General features: G+C 43.1%; 1 protein-coding gene across 2 annotated transcripts in view; it reads right to left on the bottom strand.

Moving 5' to 3' along the window:
- The window catches only part of LOC115357308 (protein CXorf40A), a 66,493-nt gene extending 55,468 nt beyond the window's left edge, over positions 1–11,025 (bottom strand). The window contains exons 1-2 of one of the 2 annotated variants that reach the window (XM_030048746.1): positions 10,334–10,636; positions 7,164–7,814 (exon numbers count right to left, since the gene is read on the bottom strand). In XM_030048746.1, coding sequence (XP_029904606.1) covers positions 7,606–7,814; positions 10,334–10,592 — 468 coding nt within the window. In that variant the 5' untranslated portion in view covers positions 10,593–10,636 and the 3' untranslated portion in view covers positions 7,164–7,605. Of the gene's footprint in view, positions 1–7,163; positions 7,815–10,333 lie in introns of those variants that run through there. The other variant, XM_030048738.1, reaches the window with a different exon arrangement.
- Positions 11,026–12,919: the final 1,894 nt, after the last annotated feature.

Here is a 12,919-nt window from a genome sequence, read left to right as displayed (position 1 = left end):
AGTACCAGCCCTTTACAGCTACCCTTGTGGGTGGTGAGCCCACAGAGGGTTGGACCCACGTCACCAGCTCGGGCTGGGCCCGGCCAGGCCCCATGGGCAACCAAACCCCTCCACCACAGTAAGGTTGCAGTTCAAGGGGAAAAAAAAAAAAACAGTCATCAAGACAAAAATCTGAAAATACACATATTGCATCTTGACAGCATGGAGATGTTGATCATTTGTTTTTAACAATGATTAATTTGCTCCATAAGTGAAAAACTGATGTTTAAGTGTAAAGTGTACAAAAGTTTCTTCAGTATTGGGGCTACATTTTGGTGAAAGTTGCAAAGCTGTAGCACATATGGTTGATTGATTATAAATTTTCAAAGTTTTGAAATTTAGAGGCTTGCTGTAGCACCACCATCAGGACAACTGGCTTGTGTTTGCAGCTGAGGAAATCTGGCATGGGACCTTTGTGCAAAATTTGGTGAGTTTTGGCACATGGGAATGTTGCACAAGCTGAGGCTTGAACTCACAACCTTTGACACCGAGGCCTGGCCTCTGTCTCTCTGAGCTAAAACTTGACCTTTACCTTCACAAACTGACTGAGCCAATCACTGACCTGCAGGACAGCAGCCAGCCATGCATGGAAAGGCAGATTTTAAACAGCTGTCAAAAATTCAGTTATTAAGACAAAAATCTGAAAATACACATACTGCATCTAGACAGCATGGAGATGTTGATCATTTGTTTTTAACAATGATTGATTTGCTCCATATGTGAAAAACTGATATTTAAAAATGCCATTCTTGCATTGACTCCAATTGCTCTCATGAGAGCAAAATTCAAAATGCTGTCAAAAATTCAGTTTTTGAGATATAGTTCTGAAATTTGCCACACATCTTCTACCATGACTCCAGAATTTTGTCTATATTTTTCATGAACATTGAAGATTTATTTTGCAAGAATTTGCAAGTGTATGTTTACAGTACCATTTACAGTCAAACATTTTGATGCACTGTAGGCTCAATTTTTGATAAATCAAAAATCTGTGTGGGTCGTTTGTGTAGGACAGTCTGAAGATGCTCTGTAGCAAGTCTGGTGACATTTGAGCAAAAATTGTGGGAGCAGATAGGTTTAATAAGTTTTACAGTTTTTGGAAAAAAAAAAACAGCTGAGTGATGGATTTCATAATTTGCAATAGGTTTAAGTGTACAAAAGTTTCTTCAGTATCGGGGCTAGAGTTTGATGAAAGTTGCAAAGCTGTAGCATGCATGGTTGATTTGTTATGAATTTTCAAAGTTTTGAACTTTAAAGGCTTGCTTTAGAGCCACCATCAGGACTATTGGCTTGTGTTTGCATCTGAGGTAATCTGGCATGGGACTGGACCTTTGTGCAAAATTGGTGATTTTTCACGCATGGGAAGTAGGACTTCCTCGGGAGAAAGAAAGAAAGAAAGAAAGAAGGAAGGAAGAACTTTCACGAATACAAGAGGGTCCTGGCAGTTTAGGCTTCCCGGCCCCTAAAAATGGACTGGAAACTACTGACCTTTGCAAAGCTCTCATTTCAGCCCCTCAGCAACATTCACTGCATTTTTGGCTTTTTCTGCAGAGATTTTGGTGATAAGCTTAAATATGTATTTATAATAGTCATAAATCAGGTTTAATTGTTTACTCATTAATTTTCTTTTTTCCTGGTAAAAATTCTGTGTATATTCTGTTTTTTGTTCGTCTTTTTCTCGAAAGAAAACCGGACCGGGCAGGTGTCTTGGTCAGTGACCAGGGTTAGCTTGTAGATAAGTATATAGGCTACCGTATTTCACCAATTAATCGCCGGTCCGCAAATAGCCGCCTGGTTCTTTTAAACGCCTGGGGTCCAAGTTGATTTTGCGTATTGAACGCCCGGGCTATTAATTGGGGGAGATATGCTACATGCATAGGCTATATCTATGAACGTTAGCAAGTGTTATCTAACACTGTGTTCACATCACAACACTGTAAAGTTTGCTATCACGTATCAGGCTATAACTAGTAATGCTCGTCTAATACCAGCAGGAGTACAGATACTTACCTATAACGGAAACTAATGAGCTTCTGTCAGTCGTATTTCGCACTGCATAATATAACTTCGCACTGCGTTGTATAGTGCATTACCGGTACAGCAGGAGAGAGAGAGGGAGATAAACAGCTTCCTGATAAACGATAAACTGATTTTAAAGCCCCCACCTTGCCGTCTGTCGCGGTCCATGGTGCTGCTGCAACCGTGTATAAACAAAAGTTGATTTATGATGAAAGGTATATATGGCAGTCTCTGTGCGCCGCACACCTGTCAGATCCGGCAGACCTGACCGGGTGGGCGCGGTGCCGGCCAGCATCAGGTGGGCCGGCCGCAGACACCCGGCTTAAAGTAGCAACCAGCTGACATGCCGCTGCAGCTGTCAGTTGGACGCTTTCTTAAGAAGGAGGAAGTTACGTCCGAAACTGTCAAGGTAAATAAACATCCCTTAACCTATGTCTGATTAAAACAAAAACGTCTTTTAGTTAAAAGGAAGACATGATGAACTGTATTGATTTATGATGACATCGGACCATGCCTGTTGTCTTATTTCAACGTGACGACGTGCATACTGGGGGTGATCGGCCCTAATGTGAGCAGGCCTTTACAGTAAAGTAACGAGTGTAGTTGTTGTCAACTCAGCCTGGTTGACTGTCTCTCCTCTGCTTCGCTCAGTGGAGACACACGGAGCTCAGCTCTGCCCGCGGTGAAATGGAGAGGAGAGAAACTCAGCGCAATCATAAATGACAGCAAAACGCAATAGGGCCTGTTTATTTATGTTATTTACCTAATTTATGTGAACTTGTTTAATTTCAGCTCAGTGTGAGCGTCTACTGTGTTTTGCTGTCATTTATGGTCGCACTGAGTTTCTCTCCTCGAAAACGGTGGAGCCGATGTCCTGACAGGCTGGAGCACAAACACAATAATTTACCATGATGATGATAAATAAATGCTATGTAAAACTACTGAAAACAGACCAATTCACTACACCACGACCGCTCAGACTTACTACCACCTAAGACTGCGCACTAAGCTGGAGCAGAGCTGAGGAGACCGACTCCCTCTTGTTACGTCATATGACGTGATGTTGAAAAAAAAAAAAAGCGTTTTTAGGCGGTTTGCTCAAAACGGCCACTTTTTCCTCTGAATATGTGCCCTAATATCTTGTAAGACATATGAAATCCTGCATTAACCTTTCACATGGTCATTTTCACACAAGGTTAAGTATAAATTTTGTAAAAATTTTAACCTGCAATATGCTCTTTAATTTGCTCATGTGTCAATGGGTCAGTATTGAATGTTCAGTGATAGCAATGTAAAAAAAAAAAAAAAAAAAAAAAAAAAAAGGAAAAGTAAAACAGGTGAAATAAATGATTGACATGTTTTTCTCTCTTGGTGAATCAACAGCAGAAAAAGGGAACTTCAGTCAAGCCTGTCCAAGCTGTCAGACTGGCTCTACAACATATTTGATCCATGAGGTGTGTTCAGATTACAATCTACCTGACACTGACTTTACCATTAAAAAAGAGTCAAGTAAAACATTTTAGACAATGTTTGTCTGCAGTGTTCAGTTACTCAGAGAACTGTAGTCACTAATGTAACTGAACTGACGGTCACTCAGAGCCTAATCAGCGCATTGTATCGTGGCAGCAACAATCAATACCAACGAAGTGGAAAACAGCCAAAGGTGTGCATTTTGCTGAAGTTCAATTCTCTACAGGTGAGAGAACATGGATGGAAGCTCACCTGGCTCACTCACACACACAAATCCACACAAGTCAAGGAAGAAAAGTTAATTGTCCATGTCGAGCAGAACCAAGCGCTCTGAGGCTCGCAGCGTTAAAGGGCATGTCGGTGCGCGACTCTGCTACGTGGCAATGATCTGTGGGTGCGCATACAGGCTTTTGTACAAACCATGTCTATTTGTCTTACTAACGACTTTTCTGTTTTTCTGGTAATAAATCTGCAAATATTCTTTTTTTTGTGTGTCTTTGTTTTGGAAAGAAATCAAGTTAATCTGTTCAAGTTTGGAAGGATCAGTATTGAATGTTCGGTGATAGCAACACAAATAAAAATAAAAGTAAAACGGGTGAAATAAATAATTGACATGTTTTTCTCTCTTGGTGAGTCAACAGTAGAAAAGGGAAACTTCAGTCAAGCCTCTCCAAGCTGTCAGACTGGCTCTACAACATATTTGATCCATGAGGTGTGTTCAGATTACAATCTACCTGACACTGACTTTACCATTAAAAACAAGAGTCAAGTAAAACATTTTAGACAAAGTTTGTCTTCAGTCTTAGACATCATGAAAATAATAGTACAATAATTAATTAAATCAGTAAAACATATAAATCCCATGTTGACAGACCCTCCCACCATCTTGTGCTCCCAGTCTGCTCTGCAGTCTTCCAGCTGTGAGACACAAACATCTGTACTGATCCCTGGTCGAGTCTTTACCTGCTGAATCACATCCACATGAAATCCAAGAGACTTTCCAGCTTCATGTGGAGAGGAAACCCAGAGAGAGAAGACGCCGCTGCTTCTCCTGTTGCTCCGAGGCTGCAGTCACTTCCTCATGACTTCAGTGTCACAGTGTGGAAACGTCAGAGCCAGACCCTTTTCAAGGGCAGGCTTTAGAGGGCGGTGCCCGCCCTGATCATCAGCTGGGTCCGCCCTGAACGAAAAGCATCAAACAGCTTCTTTTCTTTTGTTTTCGACACGAAACGCTGTACTGCTGTCTCTTTAAGTTAAATCCCCCCTACCCTCTCTCTCTCTCTCTCTCTCCCTCCCTGCCTCGTTAAGTTAAATCTCCATCATTAAATCTCTATTCTGCATCTAATTGGCTTACCAACAAAATAAAATGTATAATCAAAATGTATTCATACTGTGGGCATTTTGCTCTCAGAATATCAAAGTTTGTTGCTAGTATTCTCTCCGTTTCAGTGGAAACACATGAGATCTGATGGTAACTAGTCCTTGTCAGCAGCCAACTTGGGCTTATCATGTTTTCTAGACATTGTGATTTTCCAAAACTGAATAAATACCACACACAGCAACACAAAACTGCTCTGCTAGATCAATCATGTTGGAACTAGAATATCCGCTGGAAAAAATCATTTTTTCATGGACTGATAGTTACACTTCTACCGACTTCTCAGTCATTTTTAATCTAACAGTTGCCGTGACAATGACTCAGCAGCACAGCTGATCTTCATCTACAACCAGCTTATATGAACAGTTCTATTTAAATACAGGCTACTGCTTTCCAGTGTCGGCGCCACAACAAACATCTGTCTTTTCATAAACTCACCGGCAGATGTTTTATTTCAGCTGGGGGTGTGTCACTCCAATTTAACGTCAGCTCTGATTAATGTGGCTAAGCAGCAAAAGTAAGGACAGTAAGCAGTCACATTAAGGCTGAACAGAGTTATAGAATCACCTTTTCAGGCTGTTATCAATTTACCTCTGAAATGAAGACCACAGTTTTCACAGATGTGTTGATTTATTAAATGTTCATTTCAATGTACAGATGCAAACAAATTGACAAATTAATTAAATCAATGGCCTAGGAAACTCATAAAGAATAAACAAATTAATAACGATTAATAGGCTAATCAATAACTGATAACATTAACACATTAATAACAAGAACAAAGTTACAGCCGCACATCTCCCTGGAAACTCTGACATGTACTGTCCGTGGTGCTGAATCTGCCTCGACAGGTACTGTCCGTGGTGCTGAATCTGCCTCAACAGGTACTGTCCGTGGTGCTGAATCCTCTGAGGCATTTCATTCACTTTATTATAGAAATTAAAGCTCCATAAAATTCACGGAGGATCTTGTTCAGCTCTTCTTTCCTTACAGGTGAGAAATCAGCTGTTTGCCCGGTGTTTGTCAGGTAGTCTTGGAGACATTTGACGGCCCAAGACGTTGACCGGGCCGTACTGGCTTCATTTCCTGACCTCTCCACTCTCACGTATCTCTCCTTTTTCTCTTCTGTCTTGTCTTCCTCGTTCAGCCGTTTATCCAAACTTAGGTCGCCAAAGAAATCAAAATTGACAACAAAACGGTCCATTATGCAGGCGAACAAAGTTGACAGCAGCTTTTGGTGCGGGTTTCAGTGAGAACTAAGTGAGACAAACAATCAGAAATGAGATATCCCTCTAAATCTGGCTGAAAAAATGGCTGAAAAATTTTTCGACAGCACGGGCACTGCCCCCCGGGATCTTAAGTGCCACCCCCACCCCATATTCTATATAAACATGACGTTAAATTACTTCTGTTGTGTTTTTAAGCCTACTTATTTTTTAATTTGAAAATTAATTAAATAACGTTACCTGCACCCCGCCAACAGAATGACAGGGGAAACACTTAAAGGTCTGCACCAGCAGCTCATTATGCCCTATAATGACGTTTTGAAGTTGGGCGCCCCCTAGTGGTGTGTTAAGTAATGACAGTAATGGTGTGTGTGTGGGAGCATCGACAGAGGACTTCCAACCCGGAGACCAGAGTCTGATCTCCAGGTTGGGAGAAGTGTGCTATTACTTTTATAAGGAATCCGACTTGCGGAATTTTTGCAATTCCAATTTTACGGAAAATTCTGGCCATCCGAAATGAATGGCCAAAACTTCAGGAGGCTCCAGGGCCCAAAGCTTTTGACCTGTATCCACGCACCAAATTCGAAAAACGTGCGTCTTGTGGAGAAGAAGCGGTGTGTCAATTTCCAAGGCGCTCCGACTTTCCGTTTTTCCGCAATTCCAGTTTGAAGTCGGAATTTCGGACGCAGTACACATTAATGGAGTGAGCTAGAGTGAGTGACATCACGGCTAGAGTGCAGCAGCCCTGAAAAATCGTCTAAAAATTTGGTCTTTTACTTGCTCCCATGGCCACAATTTTCACTCCACGTGCATAAATTCGGGTAAAGTAGTAGGAAAACTAGTTATGCTTTGAAAAATGTAAACAAAAAAGCAAAGTAGCTTCAACTTTTTAAACGGTGACCCTTAACGAGGCAGGAGTGCCAGCTCTCTCCCCCATAGACTCCCATTATATCTGGAACCCACAAGCTGGGGAGAGAAGCAGAAACACACACTTTTTCCACTCGCTCTAGGGACGGCATTTTGGGGAGTTGAAAAATAATTCTGACACAGTTTGAAAGCCCAAAGCCTTGCCTTTCTCATGATACATTTTATTTTCTGCTCAGACTTACTGTCATTGAGGAAAAAAACATTGTTTTGACCACTACTTTCAGATGATTCTCTCCCAAGCACCTCGGTCAGTCCTCCAGCTTGCCCACGCAGTTTCCCCAGAACCTGCACTTTTCTAGTTGTTATTGTTATTCCATTTTAAATCAAAACAGTTTTAAATCAAATCAATCAATGAACAAAGTTTGTTCGGAAGTAGCGGTCGACTCCACAGTGATCAAAATTACAATCAATCAATTTTCTCAGTCTATTAAAGAGCTGTTTATTTCTGCAATTAATATCAGGATGAGTCCCTGATTTATTGGTCCTCACAAGTGTAGGTGTGTGTGTGTGTGTGTGTGTGTGTGTGTGTGTGTGTGTGTGTGTGTGTCAGGGCAGCAGGTGGGCGGGGATCTCCACAGTCCAGACGTCTCTGCAGCCTCTGGCGGGCAGCGGCGCCTGCAGCCAGCGCGGGTTGGTCAGACGGGTCAGGTGCTTCCCCTCCAGACCAATCAGAACGGCCGATCTCTCCAGCTGCCGCAGCTCCTCCTCCGGCGGGGAGGCGGGGCACAGCCAAGTCCCGCCCACATCCACCAGCCCTGCAAAAGAAAAGGGAATTAACCCGGTGCTGCGTTCAGGTGCTGCTGTGTGTTTCCGCCACACGGCTGTGCTCTGACGCCGCGGGACCGTGAGGCAGCAGACTGCTGAGGCCCTGAGGGTTTCAGAGGAACAAGAAACAAATCCAAATGATTCTGGAGCGTGACAGGTCCAGGCAGGCGCCACCTGCTGGCTCTCAGTGGTTTCACTCCCAAAACCATGAGAGTCAGCGAGTCTCAGCAGGCCACCCTGAACTCCTCTTTCAGAACATAAAAAACACATTCTGCTGCTTTGACTTGGAAATGACGAGCTCAGTGAGGAGAAGCAGCGTGTTTTGTTGTTAGTCTCTGTGAAGTGACAGAGAAACGCTCTCCACCAGGGGAAAGACTTTTAGGTCTCTATTTTCCTGATCTGAGCTCCGGGTCTGCAGAGCCTGGTGCTGCTGCATTCAGGGCCTGTCCAAGCATGCCTGCCAAGGTAGGCCACCATTACTATCTTGATAATGAGCTTCAAATAAAATAAATACACCAGATGGACACAAGAGACTCTGCTGCATCCACAGCGTGGTCCACATGCACCCAAGTCATAATCATGATATTTCGTACAGCGCCTGAAGGCAACACTGTGCACACTGACACCCAGCAGGAGTGAGTCTGCAGGGCGGGAACAGTGAAGTCCCCCTCCAGTCATGTGACACACAGCTGTTTAATTTAACTCCAACATCCAATCATAGAGCTGTTTTGTTCTGTTCGCTACATAGTCCAGTCATTTTATGAAAAACCCTAGGACAAAGTGCAAGAGAAGCAAACTCAACTGATTCTGGATCCTCAGTTTGTCCTGAGTGAGGGGAAAAAGTCCCAAGGAATCCCATTGGTGGAGAGTTTAGAAAATCACCTCTATATGACCATATATTACCAAAAAAAAAACAGCCTTTTAACACACAGGGGAAAGGGGTTCAACATTTGACTGTCAGATATCAGTATAAAAATTCACAAGTTGATTACACACACAAAGACAAGAAAAAAAGTCAATTACAAGTTCTTTGAATTATTCTGTTTACACATGCATATCACACATTATCTGATTTGATATGCACTAATAAGGAATATAAGGAATAAATGCCAGAACAGATATTTAAACAGTGAATTAAAAGGTTACTATATTTACTTTACTTTACTTTTATTGTCAGACATAAGTCTGAAATTTGTCTTGCACCTTGGTAGCTCCATTTACAAACATTTAACATGACACACATTTAACATGACATTTTACAAACAGCATCATACAAAAAAAAAAAAAAAAAAAACACATAGTGACTGAAGAACAATAACCCTTCACCGTGCCTCAGATCGAGGATTAAGCTCTGTGTTCAGTTTTAGGATTGACTGATGCACAAAAGAGTGCTTCAGTCTGATCTTATGAAACTGTGGAACTCTGTATCTTCGGTTTGATGGTAATAATTTATATTCAGTGGTCAGGACATGGTTGGGGTTCGAAACAATGCTGTTAGCCAGCCTCAACATATTATTGTGGTAGGCTGACTCATAAAGTTCCACAAGTGGCTGACCCACAATCTTAGAGCAAATTTTAATTTGATGGAACAGTTTTGATTTTAACTTAACAGACAAACACTTGTACCATGTTGTATTGCAATACTGTAAAACGCTCATAATAACGGAAGTAAAAAATAAAAGGAGAATCCGTTTGCTCGCTCCAACAGACCTGAGGCGGCGGAGAAAATAGACTTTTTGTTTTGTCTTTTTGATGACAAAACAAAAAGTCTATTTTCTAGTAACCTCGAATTAAAAGGTTATTATATAACAGTGAAGTAAAAGGTTATAGTAACCTCATATGTTAAAAAGGCTGTTGTCTGGTTTTATATGGTCATATAGAGGTGATTTTCCAAACTTTCCACCAATAGGATTTCTTGGGACTTTTTTCCCCTCACTCAGGACAAACTGAGGATCCAGAATCAGTTGAGTTTGCTTCTCTTGCAGTTTGTCCCAGGTCGACCCCAATTTTGGCCTAAAATGACTGGACTAACATGTGTCTGAAGTATTTCCATATTGATTCACCAGAAAGAACACTTATATTTTATACTGCTTTTACTGTTCATATAATCATTTAACTGTGCAATAATTTATACCTGTAGGACGTGACAACTATTGAACAGTGTGTATATGGTGTTTTTTTTTCTTTACATATACTCAATTTCTTATTTTTATATTTACTGTTGTACTGTCTTCGTATCTTTCGACAGTTTGTAAGGCACATATTTTGATATTTCTTATCTTGTTTTCTATTTCTTTTAATTTAACTCTTTTCTTTAGAATCTGGGAAGCTGCACCTGAGCCAGTTTTCAGTAAAGTCGTCCTGATTATTTTGTGGCTGGCTCTTCTTGGTGGGAAGTGTGTGTGTGTGTGTGTGTGTGTGTGTGTGCGTGTGCGTGTGTGTGTTTTAACCCCCGCTGGCCTCTGCGCTCAGCACGCAGCAGGTGCGGGGCTGCAGCTGCGGCTCTCACCTGCCACCACGCCGCGGCCGAACCTCTCCGCGGACTCCAGGAGCGCCTCTATCTGCGGCCGGTTCATCCCCAGCGCGTCGCTCAGCACCGCCCGCCACTCCTCTCCCTCCCAGTCCCGCTGCGCGACGTGCACGGCCAGCGTGCGGCTCTCCAGCGGGGCCAGCAGCGGCCTCCAGCGGCTCTCCACCGTCTTCACCCCGTCCAGAACCAGACCGGCGTACGGCTGCCGGAACGACAGACAGGCAACCTGCACGGACATCCCCGCGGAGTCCGTCCGGCAGGAAGAAGATCCAGGCAGCAACAGTCAGTGCAGCAAGGTTCCCAGTCCCACACCCGGTTAGTCAGGAGGAGCCACGGGAGAGGCGGGTCACTTGTGCTCTTTGTCGTTCACTTAAATATTATTGTTGTTTTCTTTATGAGCCGAATTACTTAAAAGACCCCAATGACTGGATAAACATCTGGATTTCTGTTCCAGCTGTTGTGTGTTTTTGCCGGCCAGCAGCGGAACATCACTCCACTGTATTTTAAGCGGAGCTCGGTGCGGGCCGCGCTGCGCCGGGACGGGGGGCCGGGCTTCTTCGTTTCCTCTGAAAGGCGAGTCTTCTTCGTCGTGTCGGTTAGATGCAGCCGAAATGCACCGTGGTCGGTCTGCTGCCCCCTGCAGGAGAAAAACTGCCACTGATCCAACCTTCTGGGTCCGACTCACACCTATCTGTACTCATTTAAAAATGACAAAAAAAATAAAATAAAATAAATTAAAAAAAAAAATTCTAATTTAAAAAACAGAAATTCCCCTGTACTCATTTAAAAATGACAAAAAAAAAATTAAAATAAAAAATAAAATAAAATTTAAAAAAAATCTAATTTAAAAAACAGAAATTCCCCCATGAAGACATGAAGTTTGTTGTTTGATTTTGTATTTCACCTGGATGACTGACAGACAGACTGAATGACCTGTTTAACCTGTGCAAATGTACATTTGTTTACTATTTTTTTTTTTTTTTTGTATTTATCTGTGCTTAAATTGATTTACTGCTTTTTGAAATCATGGATTGTGAAACACCTTGTTACAATTATTATTATTATTCTTGTTACTATTATTATTATTATTATTATGATAGTGCCATGTTTTGACTTGATTGTATTTTTGGAGAATATTAAAGCGGCTTTACACCTGCAGCAAACGCCAGATCACATGACCTGAGGTGAGGACCTTAAAGACTCAACCGATAGAAAGATGTGGTGTAAGCATGACGGTTGAATCTTCATGGCTCTCATCATGGCCGACAAACTGATCAGTGAAGCTGATCGTTTTGTCAGTTCAATGACACCGACTTCACATAACACAGACAGGCAGACAGACAGAGAGAGAGAAAGACAGACAGAGACAGACAGGCAGACAGACAGACTGAAAGACAGACAGACAGGCAGAGACAGACAGACAGACAGGCAGTCAAAGAGACTGAAAGACAGAGAGAGAGAGACAGGCAGAGATACAGGCATGCAGATAGAGATACAGACAGACAGACAGACAGACAGGCAGGCAGTAGGAGACAGAGACAAACACAGAGAGAGAGAGAGACAGGCAGACATAGAGAGAAAGACAGACAGAGAAACAGGCAGTCAGAGAGAGAGAGAGACAGACAGACAGGCAGGCAGTCAGAGAGAGAGAGACAGACAGACAGAGAGACAGGCAGTCAGAGAGAGAGAGACAGGCAGACAGAGAGACAGGTAACAGAGAGAAAGACAGATTTGTGTGCACTTTATCATGACATTTATTATCTTGTTATTTTAGCCACTGACATGCAGACCAGATCACAGAGCAGAGGAACAGACGCGAAGATCAATATCACCCAGCTGCTCTGAACACACCTGATCACAGCTGATCACCTGATCACAGCTGATCACACCTGATCACACCTGATCACAGCTGATCACACCTGATCACAGCTGATCACACCTGATCACAGCTGATCACACCTGATCACACCTGATCACCTGACCAGCTGATCACACCTGATCACCTGATCACACCTGATCACACCTGATCAGCTGATCACACCCGATCACCTGATCAGCTGATCGCACCTGATCACCTGACCAGCTGATCACACCTGATCAGACGGAGGTGGACAGGAAGGGGCGGGTCTCTGTGTTCCAGGTGTTTTATGGCAGCAGCTGCCAGAGGCTCCCTCCCACCTGGACGGGGTCCTGACAGCAGCTCTCCACTAGAGGGCGCCGCTCACTGGCCGTTCCTCTGGTGCTCAGTCTGTAGGCTGTTCTCCAACCTCCTGAGCAAAAACACTGAGCCCTCTGGTTACCAAGACAGTTTCCATGGCAACCAGCAAAGCGTTGTATCGAGACCTCGACCAATCAGGTGCGCAGCTCTCAGGAGGCCCTCAGCGGAGCCACAGAGCCGCTCTCCGCTGGCACGAAACAGCAGAGGGAAGTCAACACCAGGAAACACTGAACCGAATAAAACAGAATGAAGAAGAGAACGGCAGAGGAGGTGATGCAGTCTGTTCAGAGGCAGGTAGGTTACTCAGCAAAAAAAAAAAAAAAAGAAAAGAAAGGAAAAAATCATAC

This window comes from Myripristis murdjan, chromosome 1, assembly GCF_902150065.1.
Source record: "Myripristis murdjan chromosome 1, fMyrMur1.1, whole genome shotgun sequence".
NCBI classification, from domain to species: Eukaryota; Metazoa; Chordata; class Actinopteri; order Holocentriformes; family Holocentridae; genus Myripristis; species Myripristis murdjan.
Note: the sequence above shows the minus strand (reverse complement) of the source record. Positions and strands in the feature narration are given on the sequence as shown.